Source organism: Solanum dulcamara, chromosome 10 (genome assembly GCF_947179165.1).
Source record: "Solanum dulcamara chromosome 10, daSolDulc1.2, whole genome shotgun sequence".
Lineage (NCBI taxonomy): Eukaryota > Viridiplantae > Streptophyta > Magnoliopsida > Solanales > Solanaceae > Solanum > Solanum dulcamara.
Window position 1 is genome coordinate 2,594,760 of NC_077246.1, and position 19,485 is coordinate 2,614,244.

At 27.7% G+C, this 19,485-nt stretch overlaps 2 protein-coding genes across 2 annotated transcripts; one reads left to right on the forward strand and one right to left on the reverse strand.

Moving 5' to 3' along the window:
* Positions 1-1,671: 1,671 nt before the first annotated feature.
* On the reverse strand, positions 1,672-3,846 carry LOC129871333 (heat stress transcription factor C-1). The gene is made up of 2 exons (XM_055946231.1): positions 3,400-3,846; positions 1,672-2,897 (listed from the first exon to the last, which is right to left on the reverse strand). Exons 1-2 carry the CDS (start codon positions 3,610-3,612, stop codon positions 2,004-2,006), a joined length of 1,107 nt encoding a protein of 368 aa, XP_055802206.1. The 5' UTR covers positions 3,613-3,846; the 3' UTR covers positions 1,672-2,003.
* Positions 3,847-16,324: 12,478 nt separating this feature from the next.
* Positions 16,325-17,329, forward strand: LOC129871222 (uncharacterized). The gene has a single exon (XM_055946113.1). The coding sequence runs from the start codon at positions 16,325-16,327 to the stop codon at positions 17,141-17,143; it is 819 nt and encodes a 272-aa protein (XP_055802088.1). The 3' UTR covers positions 17,144-17,329.
* Positions 17,330-19,485: the final 2,156 nt, after the last annotated feature.

The following is a 19,485-nucleotide window of genomic DNA, read 5'->3' on the forward strand; positions in this document are numbered from 1 at the left end:
TCCATGATGGATGGGCAAGTGGATGCACATTAAATCAATTTAGGCAAATTTTACATCAAAATAAGAAAAAAAAAGCGCCTGTCGAACCAAAAACTTCAAAAATAAATTCATATATATATATAAATTCAAAACAGACAATACTGAATTAAAATAACATTTCAATACGAATTCAAATTAATTACACTCCAACGAATTGAGGACAAAACCAAAGGAGTAGATCACATGCAAGAGGTGGTGGGGTTGGACATTATAGGGCAGGTACTCCTTTCTTTTTCTGAATTGAATTTGTGGCCAATGGGTGAGAGCCTTACCGATTGCCATCACTGTATGGAGCGTAGTAAGGCACTTTTATTCTGCATAATATGGCTTAACCTCATTGGATGAGTTGTGTTGTTGGCCCTCCTGCCGACCTACGCCAAATTTTACACCAAATATTATATTTATGTAAAATTTGATAGAAAAATTACTCCAATCTACTCCAAATTTAGCGTGAGAATAGTGTAACGTCAATTTAGTGTTACACTATTCATCATCACACCAATTAAATATTTTATTATTATTTTATTATAATAATTAAATACAATATAAATTATATGTTTTAATTAAAATATTTTATTATTTTTATGTAATATATTTATAATATTAATTTTAGATTAAAATTTTATTTTTTTTATAATTTTTTTTACTTGAATTTTAAAATAATTAAATTTATGAGAGCATTGTAGTGATCTTGAAAGTTAATATTCATGTAAAACTTAAAATAAATTTTTTAATCATGTAATATTTATTTAATTATATTTTGTTAATGATTTCACTTTTATTTGTGTTATACATTTTTATGTATAATATTTAATATTTACTAGCAATTTATATTATTTTAAAATTTATGATATAAAATAATTGTATAGTAAATGACTATAATTTGAAACAATATGAAATTATATATAGTAAATATTTCTTAGAAAGAATTTTATTTTATAAAATAAAAAAATATAAATAAAATAATAATATAATAATGAAAAAAGAGATTTTTTTTTTTTTTTTTGCATGACTTACGTCAAATTTGGTGTTAGTGTTGGAGATTCCCTTAGCCACCACCCACCCACGCCTCCTCACCATTTTTGTCTATTTCTCCTTCCATTCCATTTCACGTGTGATCTTATTTGATTGAATATAAATTATTTAAAAAAAATAAAGAATTTATAATTTAAAATAAATCATATATATTTGTATAAAATAATATGTAATGATTGAATTGATATATGCATAAAGTTTTATAGCTTTGTTGATGATTTAACTTATCTTATATAATGAATATTTAAAAATATACCCATAAACGAATCAAAAATATTTTATAAAAATTAGTACTTAGTCAAATATGTTCACCATAGAAGGACGGACTGTTGGGAGAATAACATCCATTAGAATTATTAACTTCGAAAATATTAAAACATTTCATAAACTACAGAGTACATCTACTAAAATAATAATAACAACAACAATAATAATATTAATATATTTTCACAGATGAAAACAGTGAAAGTGTAATATACGCAAATTTTATTTTTATTTCGTAAAAATAGTGAGATCGTTGTCTCTGATAGAATTACAGTTTTAAGAAAAACAATTCAAAACAATTTAAAAAAACACAAGAAGAAGACATGTCAACCAAAAGAAAAATCAAACACAATATTTTTTTATTATAAAATAAAAGCGGTAACAACGATAATTAAAAAAAGCTTCACACATAATTATGATAAAATTAGCAAAATTATCAAGCATAGCTACAAAAATGAACCTGTATTCCTTAGCTAATTTTTATTAGTCCTATAGTTAATGTTAACTTGGGAGGTCTCACTTTTTCAGATTACATATTTTGTAGAATTTTTTTTTTTTGCATAATTAAAAGGGTAAACTATAAAAATAAAAAAATGAATAAAATAATTACAAAAGCTATTATAGAATATATAGCTCACATAATTATAAATCATTTGGTGACTAAACTAAAATCCACCACCGAATAAAGAAAATGGATAAGGCGGTGGACTAGCTTCCTCCGTCGCGGCAATTCCTGGTCCTCCGCCACCGCCATAGTTGTAGCCATGAAAGTTATCCATCGGCGGCGCTGTGAAACCACCGCTCTCCGACGAGCCAGTTGACAGTGAACTAGACATAGTAGGACAACTTCCGTAAGCCTCATTTGTCATCATCATCGGCCGGCCACTTATGACGGCTTTTTTCTGTCTCATCCACGCCGTGGACGGCGTTTCCGACGACGGTGAGGAATGACAGCAACCATCCTTATCGAAATTCGGGTCAGGAGATCGAATCGACTGTATCGTCGTCCCTGGCTCGTAAGTTATCATCGGTCGACCAGTTAACCATGCCGCCGGCGGAGTTTCCAACGACGGCGAGGACTGACAGAACGCATCCTTATCGAAATTCGCGTCTGGTGAGTGAAATGACGATGTTGTCCCTACTGCATCTTCACTCTTCACTGATGAACAACTCGTTGAATTCGAAATCATAAGTCTCCTTTTCTTCTCACGATTTGTTAAGCTTAGCCTTTTGGATCTCTCTTTCTCCATTAAAATTCTGGGCAGAATCTCAGGATCATCAACGACTTTACACAAAAAAGCCATCATTTGTTGTGGTCTCTTCTCTGTAGCTTCTAATCTTCTAGTCATGTTTTCAACTTCATGCTCTAAAGCTTTTTGTTCGTGTTTTAATCTGGAAATTTCTGTCAAAATTTCTTCGTCTTCACTTTCATCTTGCTTCTGAGAACATGAATTTCTACTGTGTTTTTTCCTCACTATGTTCTTCAACAAATGCGTTTGCCCTTTTAGAAACCATTCATTTGCAAATTCCCACTTATCTGGATCTACTTTTCTGAATCCCTGATTCATTCATCATCAACAAACTCAAATCAGAACCAAATTTCAAGCTAAATAAGCATATAAACAAAAATATTCCATTCTTCAGAGCTTGAATTTTCACTATTTTGCTCTTCAAGTTCAACCACAATCATAACAAATTACCAAGCATATTATCAATCGTTTCAACTGAATCCAGTATTTTCGAGATGGAATACATATATCAGATTCAAAACTCATAATTCTAAAAGTACAATAAGTGCTATAACCAAAATTACTTCATTTTTCAGAGCTTGAATTTTCACTATTTTGTTCACAATCATAATGAAAAAAACAACATTTATCGAGCCTATTATCAATAAAGTTTCAACTGAATCCAGTATTTTCGAGATGAAATACATATATATCAGATTCAGAACTCATAATTCTAAACATACAATAAGTGCTGCTACAAATTTTGAGATTGAACTCGTTTAGTTTAAATTCTTAATCTGACTCTACAAATCAAATTGCATAATATACTCACATAAGTATTGAGCTGACGAACGAAGCTGGAGAAATTGTTGTGCTTAAAGTAAACAGGCAAAATTCGTTGAGAGAACTCCAAAGGTTCAACAACGATGAAGCTGTTATTAGCTGTTCCCCAAGCTATAAGTCCATCAATTTTTGGATCATTCACCATTTGATAAGTTTTCATCACGAACGGAGCAATAATATTGTTATTATTGTTAGCCTCCATCCCATATATATATATATATATTACAGCTCCTTCCGGCGTTATCACAAGGCGGCGGAGCTTGATGGAGTTGGGCGGAACTTCAAGGTTGGGGAAGGTTATGGCAATGGCAGTCGTGGTGGTTGTAGAGGAATATGTAAATGTAAAGGATATGGTTTTATAGATTATTTTTTGGGGGTTGGGTGTACATATTAATATTAGATTTAAATTATATACACAAGGAACTATTAAATCGTTAGATCGATATCAGTTAATATATCTTATTTTTAAGATTGATAAATTTTATACTTTTGAAAAGCTTACATGTAAATATATTTTGAATAAAATGATGATATAGTTAAAATAAAATTACATTAATAATGTATCTAATCAATAAAGTATGTGATGAAGTAATAAGTACTACTTAAAAGCAAAGTAAGAATATAAATTTTATTTGATTGTTGGATATCCTGAATAAGAATAATAATTTCGTGTTATATCTCATATTTGATTCGAATAATTAGCTAATTAAATAGTAAGAATTATTAAATCATCATGTCACATATAATGTGTTTTATTTTTAAAATTATAAATCTTTATATTTTAGAAAAAAAATTAAGTGTAAATATCTTTGTATAAATTAATAATATAATTAACCTTTTTACAACTACATATATAATCATAAAAAATAATATTGGAAATAAGAAATACTTAGAAGCGAATTAACAATATAAATTTTGTTGTATCGTTATGTTGAATAAGGACAATAATTTTTGAAATTAATTTTCTTCCACATTTAATTTGAGATATTAGCTAATTTTTCAAACTCATTTATCTCATAATGAAATTATTATACATAAAAAGATATTTTTATTTAACTGATTCTGCCTACCACCAAACAACTCTTATATTATTGATTTCTTGGATAACTACATTGGTGTTAAAATTTGAATTTGAATCTAACTTTTATATGTATGTTAAAATATTTATTTAAAATATAGAATCTAAATAAAAGTTATCTAGTTATGAAAATTAAGTCTTTTTTAATATAAAGCGTTTCACTCTAAAAAATATTTCTCGTAACGAAATTTATTAGTAGTATTTCAAAGCGGGTAACTGATATCGACTTCGGAGAAAGTATTATTATTATTAATATTAAATTACTAACAATGTGGTACGTGGAGGTTATTTAGAGGGTTACATGATATTTTCATGGTTGCTAGAAGGGGACCACAATGATGGTCTTTTAAATTTGATTGGTCCACGTCATCACCCTGCCTCTTTGATATTTTCAATGTTTTACCACGCGCAGGCTCTAGCGCGTGGAGTTTGTATTGTCAGTTCTCATATGTGGTCCCTTCTAATCAATGCCACGTTTTAGTCAGAAGAGGATAATGCCAAAAAATTCTAAGCTGGAATTATTTTTTTTAAACTTAGCCGTTAAATTTAGATAAGACTCGGAAAAAGAGCTACTCCATGATAATTTAATTTAATAATATTCATATTTCATGGAAAATAAAAAATAAAAATAAAAATACTTTTTTGTTGTTGTTAATAACAGTTTTTGTAGTCACATAAAATAATAATATATACTTAAAGTCACAATTTTTAAAAAAGCTGAATAACTTTATAAAACATATTATAAATTTATATGATACTCACGTTTTAAGGCTTATTATAGTCGCAATTTGAGGGAAAAGACGGTAAGAAGTGTTAGACGTAATCAGATAATATGTGTGATGAATTTAGATCGTATTCGCCTTTAGTGTGATGGTGTAGCAAATATTAACAAGGAGATTGAATTTCTACGATAAAGATGTGATGTATGTGCATCCATAACGGTGCAGATCGATAAGAATGGATTAAAAAAAAACTAACAGAACTTAAATTCTAATGAACTAATGTTGAATGAAGCTGTAATTCAATTTCAGAACTCACATATTATGTCGTTAGAGGTATAACTAAAATTCTAAATTCATTCAGAATATATGTAGAACAAGATAAAAGCTTTCAAAATTTATGCAGAGTGAATTAGGCCATACAAATACCATATAATTTACGCCTAAGAATTTAATTCCTATAGACTTTATGTCCAGCGAGATAATTTTTTTCTCAACTTATGACAAATGAAATAATTAGGTCATAGATAATGTTACTTTGATTTATAATTTTTATAATATTCGAGAATAAAAATTAAAGATCGTCCTATAAAAAAAAAGAAGCAATTGGCGCAAAACTTTTATTTTAAAATAAAAAGATAGAAAAATAGAAAGTAAAAGGTGACCACCAAAAAAATATGATGCAATTGATGATAAACTGCTCCACTCTTAATTAAATCTTTCCAAACAGTGCCTTAGATTTGGTCGCTGGAAATGCCGATTCGTTTTCATATCTTTTTTATTCATAAGATTTGGGGCAACATATTAGTAAGTATTTATTTTTTCTAACATCTCGTGCACTTTACTCAGAAAGTGACACGTGACTAGCAACTTTTTTATACGTTGCACCTTCTTATTGGTACACTTTTTAATTTTCATGATTTATTTTTGAAATTATATTTTGTTGTTGTTTTCGCTCGGTTTCATATTACTTGATTCTTATTGAGCTGATATAATCTTAAATTTTTTTAAATTAAAAGTGTATTTTACTGCATTAATCTTACTAATGATGTTTGAACTTTAAATTTGACTATTATTATTATTTTCATTACTTTTTGTACTTTCTGAATTTTGATTGATCTATCTTATCTGGACTGCATTCGTTACTTGTTTTTTTCATATTGATTTGAACTTCTTATTCGTATCTGACTTCCTTTTTTGATTTTACTGAGCCGAGGGTCTTTCGGAAACAGCCGTCCTACCTTGGTAGGGGTCAGGTTTGCGTACACTTTACCCTCCCCAGACCCCACGTTGTGAGATTTTACTGGGTTGTTGTTGTATTATTATTTTATGTTGTTATTTTATTGTAAGAATAGAATGGAAATCTATGTTAAGTTTTATACTAAGATAGATTTTTATTTTATTGTAGTAAAATTAATGGATAAATAAAATAGAAATCTTATTATTGTGTGATATTTTACCGAATATATTGTTGTTGTTGTTATGTATTTCATGTGTGGAAGACATATTTACTCTCTTCCAAATCTATGCTTGTCTTCATGCTTAATCTTATATATATTTTTATTTTTCACTCGATATTTAATATTTATATTAAAATTTGATTAAATTTGTATTCATATATTGAAGTGTCTATTTAGTTATTTCTAATGGCGGCTGCCAAATAAAAAATGTTTTATTTTTAAGGATTTAAATTTAAAACATTTAATTAAGAGTGAAAAAATTTCATTCATCTCATCGTAAATAAATTCTCTAATTACTTATATCGAATAATCGATTAGTAAAGATTTATATAACTGAACTCGACTAATGTTGTTCGAGTTATATCAAGTTGTATAGTTTATTTTTAGGTCACTGATTCAATTTATTACAGAAAATTATTTATAATTTTTTTATAGTGTAAAAATTCAAAAGTTTGTCCTTTTTTGTGTTTAAACGATCCTTTTAATTATAGCTGGGAAGTGTTACTTGATAGCAAATATATAACTATATTATATGAGGGTTGATAAAGAATGACATAGAAATAATTAACGTATAATTGCTTGAATTTGTGTTTGGTTCATATATATTGTTAGATAATTGTTTTCTTGCAACTTAAGTTTACCCCAAGGCCAAGGGGTCATGAGAGGTTGTTAGCTTCCATTATTTCAATTTTAAAATAATTTGACTTATAGCGTGCATTTTTTCTGCTACGAGGAAAGTTACCCCTTTTAATTCATTTATTTTAATTTTGAATTCATTTTATTTCATGTTTATCGATTTAGAAGTGCATATTTATGAGACTTGAATTGAGTTTTTTGTATCATTTATTAATTGAGCTATATTTAAAACAATTTCCAAACTTGTAAAATTAACAACCTTGTATTCTATTATTCCTTTTTCTCCCCAAAAATTTCTAATAAGTAAATAAAAAATCCATGTTTAAGCAGAAAGCAAAAGACAAAATCTAATCCAATCCCTTAATTGATTTGATCAGCTAGTGCATAAGTTCTTGTCCTTTTTCAAGAAATTAATAATTAATTCTTACTTTCACTTTTTAATTTTTAATTAATGAAGCGTTTATAATAGGACACATCACTGTTTTTTATGTTTTAGCCTATGCAAGTAAAAGAGTGGTTATTAGTTTCCCAAACCAGAAAAGAAGACAATAATTATCCAATTTTAAAAATGTTTATTCATGACCCACTCAACCAAATGAAGTAAGAAAAGGGGACCTTTATCATTAGTATTAATACTAAAAAATTCAATTAAGAAAATAAAGAAATTTGATCAATCAAAGCTCCCTTACCGACCATATGTTGCATATAGTTTGACTTATATGCAATATTTTAGTAGAAAAAAGATTAACTAGTTATTTTTAATTTTTTTTAATCTAAATATATATCTTATTTTATCATAATCTCTAAAAAAAAAATTATCATTATAAAAAAATAATTAAAAATCCCCTTTCAAATATCCCCCTCTTAGGTACATCCCTCTCCTTTATTATGATACACCTTCCCCTCTCGAATACATCTCTCTCTTATGTATCCGAATGTCCTATCCCCTCTCTGATACATCCTCCCCTCTTGACTATGTATCTGAATGTCTGTTGATGTATCTGAAAGTCCAATGATGTATCCAAAATTCATAAATTTTAAGAAATTTTTGTAATTTAAAAAAAAAAGTAGAAAAATAATGTAATTAGTTCTTAACACTATGTGATTTATATAATTATCCTTTTTTTTATCCCATCTTTAAAAATTAGTCATTTCTAGAATTTTAAATTTTACAAGTAAAATTTCAAGAAACGTAAATAAGATTTACTAGTTAGTTTGTCATCCCGTCTTCAAAAAATTAGTCATTAGTGTAGAATTTTAAATGGTACGAGTGGAATTTTAGTAAATATTCTTAAATTTCACTCGTGGAATTTCAAACTCCAGACTAGTGGTTATTTTCCAATTACAAAAGCAGAAAAATAATTATTTGTGAATTTGCGGCATACTAAAATCTATCGATTATCTCACACTAGTATATGTATCGAGTAATTCTATATATTAAAATTTGAACAAATAAAAAAATCATTTAATATTTTACCTCGACTGAAATTTAAACGTGAAACTTTATAATTCCCAGCCAACTTCGTTGACATCCGGCGGCATCACTATTTTGGCAAGAATAATCACTTAATGTCAATTGCTCTGCATAGTGTATTCTTCATGTCTTTTTAGTTGGTTGCACCTGGAAATATTTAAGAGAAAGTAACCTATGGACAAGGTAACTTATCAATCTATATTTATTCCCCAACTAATTTGAGTGTGAACAAGTATGTGCATTGTCAAACTTTATATCTAACTTACAGATTTGGTTCAATGTATGAATCTCATACAATATATGATACTATTAATTACTAATCTCATCTTAATTAACTCCAAAATCAAGTCCTAATCAAGAAATAATAATGGTGACATCCATTTAATTTTTTCATTATTCACATTGTTAAGTGTATTTTGCAACTTCTACAAAAGGTCCAAGTTTGATTAACAACTCATTAACACTACTTCCCTAAAAAGGTAAGTTCACCACCATTGAATCTTTCCATATCATACAGTGGTGCTAATTAATGAGCAAGTTGATTTAAATTTTGGCATCTCAAAATAGCACAAGTTGACAAATGAATGGATCGTTAACATGTCCAATGATATATTGCGTAGGCTAGGATGAGTTAGGTTTAGATCGGTTAAAAAACAAGTCATAATTCAACTCGATCAATTTTTACCTAATTTTAATTTCTTTATTATGTTTTATAATTTATTTAATTATCATTTTGTAATTTTAGTACCGTAAAAATAAAATGTAAGTAGGCAAGGGAATAGATGTAGCCAAGTGAATCAATGCAGTCGGTTGTAAATTCACATAAAATTAATTAAAATTTTAATTATGTTGACTATATATAATATAAAAAAATCCTAGATTTTTTTTAACAAAATTTATAAAGAGTCAACTTGAACTAAATTGAACGGTCACTATTTATTATTTGTCTCAGTGTTTTTACTCAAACACATAAATGCTATTTATAAAAATAATTTGACACTTAAACAACTTAGTCAACTATTTTATACTTGTCTTGTTGTGCTCTTTCAAAATTTTATCTGAATCTCATCAATCGCTTTTTTCCAACACATCTTATATATTTATTAATTTGATGTAAACTTTTGGACGCCAATATTATTTTTTTATCATATGATAGTGGAATTGGAATCTTTGAAGGGGGGAGTAGGGTTTATACAAAAGCTAGGCATCACTTAATTCATTGATCTTATCAATGGTCAAATGCCTCTTCATTTATTTTTTTGGGCTTCCATTTACTAAAAGACATATGTCTTTCACTTGGTGGAAATTATATTTTGGCCACATGTTGCAATGTCCCTATTTTTAAGCACTTTGTACAACTTTTAGTGCACCACGTGTCACCTAATAAGACTGCTTAATTAGTTAAGTCTACTGTATATTAATTGGTAATATTTCAGCCACATGCCGTAATTTGGCCAATTTTTGCAATGTCCTAATATATTTTTATTTTTTTATTTTTCTATTTGAAAGACTTCGATCAAACGAGAATTTTACTGAGAGAAGATTACTTCAAATATAAATCGCTAAGGAAAGTAAGATGTGAGTTGTATTAATACAAGAGGAAAAGTCTAAATTTGCTCCTAATTTTTTGCAAAGTAGTATAAACTTGCCCTTTATGAATAATTGAGGTCAAATATACTTATGCTTTTACAAGTTTAGTCTAAATATGTCATTATTTACTAATGACAAAGTTTTTCAGTATGCGAGAGCTTGTTTTTTTACAAAGGACAAATGGTAAGTAGAAAAAGGAATGATAAAATTATTACTATATTACTGCATGTCGAAATTTAATTTGAAAGTTTATTAATGCATGAGAAGGGGCTGGGAAAAGCTTAAATTCAATTTCTATTATAATGAATTTGAGCTTAGTTGAAATTTTCAGAAAGTTTGCCCTTAATTTAAGTCTGAATTTGACCTAGGAATTTGGAAAAAAGTAGATTCTATTCTGACAATAAGCATCATCTTTTAAATACTTTGAATCTCCAATAATACAATCAAATATTCTTCCCAATTCATCAATAGTAATACCAAATCTCCACATAAACCTCCTTATTAATGTTAAAACAACTTAGCTACACAATATTTATTTTCTAAATCATTTCCAACAATATTGTGGCGGCCATGGTAGGGTTATAGTGGAATTTTTCTTACCCTTTTTCTTATAAAAACGTCCACGTGTTGAAAAACTTCTATAGTTAATTAATAAAAGAATATAATTTTTAATCCAAATTGTGTAACAATATGAATATATTTGACCCAAATCCCCTCTGTAGGAAAAAATTGGAATTTTTTTTTTCCTTTTCACAATACATTCCTAACTTATATCAAATCATATTTTCCCCACTTTTTGCCTTTTAACTTTATAATCTGAATTAATATATGTGGGAAATATGGGGAGCAAAAAGTAGTGATCCAGACATGAAGATTGATTGTTGACAATAAATAGTCCTTCTGGTTAAAACAACATGTGCCACTTGGGCCACTGGAATTGTCAAAATCAGTTTATAAATATAATGATGTTGACGCAGGAGTGAGGTAGCGTTTTAATTATAGATTCGATCGAATTCATTAATTTTAATTTAAAAAATTAGAATCTCAAGTACATATATAATGTATTTCAAATTCAAATTCCATCTCTATATTGACATGTCAATTAAACATAATCTACTCATTATTTTAGCAATAAATTTAACTTCTGCACATTAGTTTTAATTAATTAATCTAAAAAATGCAGTAAGCAACATATTCAAAAGTATAAAAAATATTTATACTGTCAATTCATATAAGCTAGTGAAAAAGGAGTTTAAGCGTAATGTATCATAAAAATTGCCTACATAAGATACAATGCAATTCGAACCTTTTCCGAACTCTAACCACGGTAGGAAGTTGATCGTTTTATTTTTATATATTTAGTTTGACAAGATACATAATTGAAAAATAAAATAAAAGAAATATTTGAATCATGTAATCTTAAATAAATGTATAATGTATTGAAATATTTTTTAAAACTTTTGTAATCTTAAAATAACATGTACGATATTAAAATTGAAAAAAAATCAAAATATATATAAAAAATTATTTTTAAAAATTAATTAAATAAAAATAAAACACATATATTATTTGGAAGGAGTGGTAAATTTTAACAACACAACTACACAAGTATTCAAAAAGGAGAATGACACACCTTAGAGCCCGTTTAGATTGGCTTTAAGTTGGTCAAAATCAACTTAAAACCCCTTTTTAGCTTTTGGACGTGTTTGCCTAATGCTAACTTTAAGCCATAAAGTTGTTAAAGTCAGTCAAAAATGAAAAGTTAGGATTTCTAACTTTTTTTTTTCTAAGTGCTTAAAGCCATTTTGTTTGACCATGGAAATTACTTTTATATCCCTTATATTTTAACAAAATTTCAAACTACCCTTTTTATTCTTTTAATCCTAAAATTCAAATACTTATTTTCAACATAAGCACTTTTATCCAAACACTCAACTGCTTATTTATAAAATTAACTTTCAGCACTTCAAAGTTCTAAAAACACTTCATACATAAAAGTTACTTTTTTTAAACACATCCAAACGGACTCTTAATCAATATATAAAAGCTCCACAAAAACTTTAAACTCCTTGTGATTTGTCACATCTAACTTCTTGCTATATGTTGTGAAAATATTGGTCAAGTTGTCCATTAAATTATAATTTCCATTGCCAATTTTTATGTCAAATCTGTAATATGTGTCAATCATCACATTTCCTATTATGGTACTAATAATTTGTTGGTGCTTCTCACAGGTGTATTGCTATAATTTGCTCCACATATTAGCATTGCCATGCCAAGAGTTGCAAATGTACTTTAAAAAATAGCTAGCCACATACATATGATCTTGACATATTTCATCTTGTCCAACAGGTAAAGTACTAAAGTTATTTCTGACTGACATATAAGTTAATTATGAGTTCGATTTCTAAAGCATTTATCAAGTGAGCGTTTGACTAGTTTTTGGAAAAAAAATTAAAAAATATTTGAGAATTTATGTTTGTTCATATAATTGGTTATTATTTGACAAATATATATAGCAGAATTCTTAAGTTTTCAAGTTCTAAAAAAATTAGAACCTGGGATTTTGGAAAGTTTTAAAGATTTAAAAATAATCCTAAATTTTTACATTTTATAAAAACACCAATTATTTATTAACTTCAATTAAATATTTGTTTTTAATTCGATTAATGTATTGTCCATGCCTATATTGTTATTTTATTGTTGTTGATTGTTATCAATTATGTTAAAAGGTTTTTTTTTAATGGAACATGTTCATTATAAAAAAATAACACAAGCTTATGGATATTTTTAATAATTTTTAAAACTTACAGGTATAAAATAATATTTTTTTAAAATTTCACCAAAACTTGAAAAAACTTATGGTCAAATACATCGCGAAACCTCACCAAAATTTCTCTCAAAAATAATTTGCCAAAAATATTTGGAAACTTGAGGCCAAACGGCGCCCAATATTTGTATTAGAGTTAGATTGTCCTAATTTTCTGTATCCTTATATGTCGGGTTGTTACTGTCTTTTGTAATTTATATTTCATCTTGTTATCACAGATAAATACAATATTTGAATTTTATATCTTCTAAAGATTAGAATAGCTATTTCAAATACTAATATTAAATTTTAAATTTAATTTTTATATAGATTAAAGTATTTCAGTCTTTTTTGGCCACAATCAAATTGAAGATTTATAATGAGAAAGTCATACGAATTTCTCTATTGACTATTGGGAGATGAATTTTAGAATAGATACTTTACCAAACAACAAGTTTATAGGTTGTTTTGGATTTATACTTAAATTTCGTGTTTAGTGAAAGTGTTGCATATAAAATAGAATAAAAAAATATATTTGCGTATATATATATAATGTGAACTATTTACATAGTAAGACTTTTGGTGAAGATGACAATTTCAATTTGTGTTTAATTAATGCAATTTGTAAATCACATTTCTTATGAATCTCTATAAATCACATTCACTGAATGTAATTTATGAAGCTTTGCTAAAGCGTCAATCAACTTACCTTTATTCCAACTACTAAAAACAAATCGAAAATCAAGGTTCAAGATCGATGGACATTTTTTTTGATCATATAACCTACAATCGAGTAAAACCAATGTTCATCATTTTTTTAATAGTGTTTGTTTATTTTTACGTGAAAATAATTGACAAAAGTTCATTGATTTTCTTTTAAAATAATTAAAAATCGACGGACTTCTGATGATTTGCTTATAAAATAAAAATTCATTAACTTTCCGATAAAATCCCGCGATTTTGTCCCTTGATTTTGTCCATCAATTCTTCACATATTTTTTGATAGTATTGAATTTCTTTAGCTTTATTGTATGTTTACCTTTCGTAACTTTAAATTATTTTAGTGAAAATTTTGCTTCCGTCCTTATTAAAACAGTAGAGAAGACAACAAAAGAGGTTTGCATATCATGGGCCTAAAAGTTACAAGGCTTACACTTATATCCACATGGGAGCCCTATCCACAACATCATATAGAAACGGCGAATTTAGCCCATAAAAATATAATTTATTTATGAACATATTTAAATTTGGACAAGTCACATTTCATTTTAGTTCGATCTTTTAATTTAAATATTTAATAAATCAAACTTATTTTAATTCTTTTAAATTCACTCTAATCTGCTCATTTAATACTCTTATTAAAATGTTAATAATATTGAGGTGCTATCACTTACAAGTTACAATCATGCACATACAAATAAAGATAATGTTGAATGATCACTTTTTGATTAAATTTTTAATAAATAATTATTGCTATGAGCATGTGAAACTTTATCACTTTATTTTGAAGTTTTATTTATTAAATTTCAATTACAATACTTGAAAAATTATTTTTTGTACATTTAACCTTCACATACAAATGTTACACTACTATAAACAATCTAAAATTTTACGACTGTTGAATTTAAACTCTGTTATTACTTGTTATAAATTTTTGTTACACTGAAAATTATATAAATGTTGAGATGGCTGAGTTGGTCTAAGGCGCCAGATTAAGGTTTTGTAATAGATTCGAGGAGAAAGTTTAATAAAGTATCAATATGTAATGGAAAAACAAATTTCCAAGTTTTGGATTCTTGGATAAAAGATTAAAAATAACAGAAAGTTGTCTTCTACCACTGAAAAAATTTAAAATGAGAAATAAAAAAGAAATAGAAATTGACTGGTATACTTATTAGGTGGACTATGTGACATAGCTATTTGTCACCTTCAGAAAGACACCTCAATGGTGCTCCCTGTTCAAATCCAAAGCAAGGAATTTTTTTAAAGAAATAGGATACTTCATGCATTAAGTATTAATATTTAGTGTTCACATATGGTCAATAGAAGGGTCGCATTTCAAGGGGTGTGATATGTAGATATTTTATTCTAATGCAAAAGTATTAGTTATTATTTTTACAGCTCGAATCAATGGCCTATAGGTCATAGGTAGGGCCAGCTAGAGCTACCAAGGGCTAGAGGCGGAAAATTACACCGTTTATATGGTTAAAATTATTTTTTTTACATATATATATATAATAAATATTGAACCCCCTTTAACTTTTTTGTGTGTTTACTTTTTATATATCGAATTTTTTTAATGAAAATTCTGACACCAATTAATTCAAACAAAAATAACTTTACGTGTTCCAAGGTTTCCTTTCTAGGAACAGAAAATAAATGGTTTATATAGAGTTGGCTATTTTGACTTCAAACTGTCAGAAAGGTTTGGTTTTATGTTTATGAGAGTTAATAAATAAGGTTATTTGGCTTATTAGTAACTTAATTATATGAATTCATATTCATCATATGTCTCCATTTGAACTTATCTCAAACTAATGTTATATAAAATGAAAGTGAAAATAAACTAAAGAATATTTCTCTATATTTTCTACTCCCATACAAATTTATGATAGAACTAATTAGAAGACTCCTAGAAATTAACTAAAGACCTTAAAGTATTGCGCTAACGTCATGACTATTGATGAATGGAATGGAATCAAATATTGGATCGAGATGAGATTTCTAGATTCTTAATAATTAAAACATGGATTTGAAATCACGATTATGTTATTGAAAAGGTCCAAGAACAAAATCTATTCGATAATGTCTCTTTTTTCTCTAAATCTGTGGAAATTCCAAGAGATTGAGCTAGAGTTTAGTCATCGATTTTAAAAATTTATCTTGAAATATATGTTTGACTATAAAATTTGATCAGATTTTAAGAATATATTGTTCAAATATTTTCAAATTGTGAAATGTCAAGCTCAAAGTTTATGAGTTGAATTATAGGTATTTGAGATAAAATCTTACTTTATTGTCCCAACTTACAATAGAATAAAAAACAAAAATTAATTAATTAGTTTCCCGCCAAAAAATACCTCAATCCTTCGAAATTCCCATATATTTATAACATTCCCTTTCTCTCAAAACACACGCACACACACACATGAAGTCAAGTACTTCCAAGATAATAATGGCAGCAATATTAATAACGGTGGTGATCCTTGCAATAATTCTAGGCCTACTCATAGTTTTTCTTGTTGAATTTTTCTGTTCTTTCTTACTTCATAGGCGTCAACGGTCAAAAATGCCTATAAATTTTGAGATAGCCTCCACCACACAATCATCACCACAATATTGTCAACGATCAAAAGGGGTTACAAATTTCACGACTACCTCTATCACACAACCACCACCACCACCACCACCAGAGAGTCAACAAGAACACTCTTCAATTGCTCCAATTACAACTCTTAATAGCTTTTATGCACAATTAGGGGTTCTTCATGCTCCAAGGAATTACCTCTTCCCTAAAATTTCCACTAAAGATCATCACAACTTTGATGCTCTTGAAATAGTCCAAAATAATATGCCATACCCTAAATTAGTCCATGAAGTACAATCACTTCAATGTAGCAATAGTAGTACTAGTACTATGGAGGAACAATTTGTTTACATATCAAATCCAATTTTTGATAACGAAAAAATCGGGCTTGATCATACCCCGTTTGAAACGCCTAATTCATCCCCCTCTTGTCTTGAAATAATAATTGCTAGTTCTTCTGAGGATGAAGAAGGAAATTGCGGAATTTCATCAAGTTCTAGTACACCTTCTTCAGTACTATTAACTCCAATGAAGAAACTTCCAGCCAAGGCATGTTCAATTTCACTAAGAGATACTACATCACTTGGAACTTCAAGAAGTGACTCTAATAGTAACAATTCTTCTTTATCAGGATCTCCATGCACTTCTCCTTCTTGGTGAAATTAGCAAAAAAAAATCAAAAAAATCTATGTACTTAAATTTGTCTAATTAGGCTTTGTTTAAATGTTCTTTGTTGGCTTAGTTTGTTTAGTACTTTTAATTTTCTTGTTTAGTTATTTTTGTTGATGTAATAGGGATGCTAAAAAGGTGGTGATAGAAAGATCAATATTTATTTCTGTCCCAATTTATCTGGTATATTTTTTCCTATTTATTTAAAAATGTCATCTTTTTATATTCAGATATAATTTAGTTTTAAAGTTTTATTTATCCTTAATGCTACTTCAAGAAGTGATTCTAATAGTGAAATCTCTTTTCCTTCTTGATGAAATTTGGAAAAAAGTATTAAGTGTATATGTTACTTGAATTTGTCTAATTAGGCTTTGTTCTAATGTTTCTTTTTAAGCTTAGTTTGTTTAGTTTTGGACTTGTTGTTGCTACAAAGGAGGTGATAGAAAGACTAAATATTACATTACCCTTATGTCTTACTTTATGTGACTCATGCACATTCCTTTTCAATATGTCTAAAAATGAATATTATCTTTATATATTCAAAAATAATTAACAAGTTAGTACGTGACTCTAATATTATCAATCACTCTTTGTAAATAAATAAATAAAAATCTACTGTGTACTTAAATTTGTCCAATTAGGCTTTGTTCTAATTACTATGTTTCTTTCTAGCTTTATAAGTTTCTTTCTTTATTATTGTTAATGTAATAGGGATGCTAAAAAAGTGAAAGAAATTAGAAAGACTAAAATATTAGAATGTTTTTAAGGCGTGACTATGGGTGCACTAAGAACTAGGCCACGCCAAATTGTCTCTTTATGTATTCTAATATATATAGAATAATATAGAATGTAATTTCTTTGTTTTAGAGTACTCACCACCTTTTGTGAAATAATTATAAATTATTTTATTAAAAAAAATTCAAACTTTTTGAAGGAACGTAAGAGAAACAAAATGAAACAAAATATTTCTAGTAATTTCATGTTATGTCAATTTAAATTTGCTTGTTTTGTTCGATCAAATTCTTATTATGCAATTATTTAGATTTGAGGTTGACCTAATCTGACTTAATGACATAATTATATAATTTTTTGACCTGAAATTTTGTATAGTGTCGATCTTTCTTACTAGATGATCGACCAATGAAGTCTAAAATAATTTTAAAAAGTACATCATATAAACTGAATGAAAGGAGTAAAAAATAGTTACAAATGATGTGTGAAATTAATAATTTAGAAAATATAAAGCACATAGTTTATTATATAACAACAAAAAACTCAATAAGGTATATGAATGCATACATTACCACTATTTTAACGATAAAGAAGTTATTTCTGATTCTTGACGATTCAAAAAATATAACTTGTTATAACATGTTAAAGTATGGATAATGATAAAATAAAATAAAAAACTCTATACTTGTATAAGTAAAATACAATTTTGGTGTTGGGAGTGAGAAGGTGCATGTGAAGAGGGGTGGACCAAAAGAAGACTAGCATAGAGTTAAAATATATATCTCTATTTTTCATGTAAAAAGGGACCCTCATTTGCTAATATCTATTAAAGAAAACAAAAGGCTTGAAAAAAGAGAAACCTGTGGGATCTTTTGTATTTTTTAGTAAAGGACAATTTATGTTAGTCTCGATGCATGGCAATGAACCCAATGAAACAAAAAATCTACACTAAGATCTTCCCTAAACTAAGATATAATTGTATGAATTGGATATAATTTAATAATTTTGATCTAAGATTTATCAAATTCAAGTCCAATTCTACGTGGGCTGCGGGCTAATGTAAGATTTCATAAGACATCTATCTTATTTAGATGTTGCTATTTAAATTGTATTAATTTTTTAAAACATCATTATTCTTTCAAAATCACTACACTGACCAACATTTCCCATATATACATACATTGAATAAAAAAAAAAAGCAGTCCGGTGCACTAAAGTTTTCGCTATGCGCGGGGTCCGGAGAAAGCCTGATCACAAGGGTTTATTGTACGCAGTCTTACCTTGCATTTCTGCCAGAGGTTGTTTCCAAGGCTTGAACCCTGTGACCTCATGGTCACATGGCAGCAACTTTATCAGTTACTCTAAGGCTCCCCTTCATATATATATATATATATATACACATTAAATATTGAGGATTTTTACTTTTTATAATCTTCTTGAAATTGTATTTCTTAAATTTCAACATCTATTTATGATTCTACTAAGTGAAGTATAGTTGATGGGTTAGTTGTTATTGCTTAGATCTTTTTGATTATTGCATCACACACATTTTTTTGCAAATGGTATGGACAGTATCAAACCTATATGTCTCCAACTTTAGT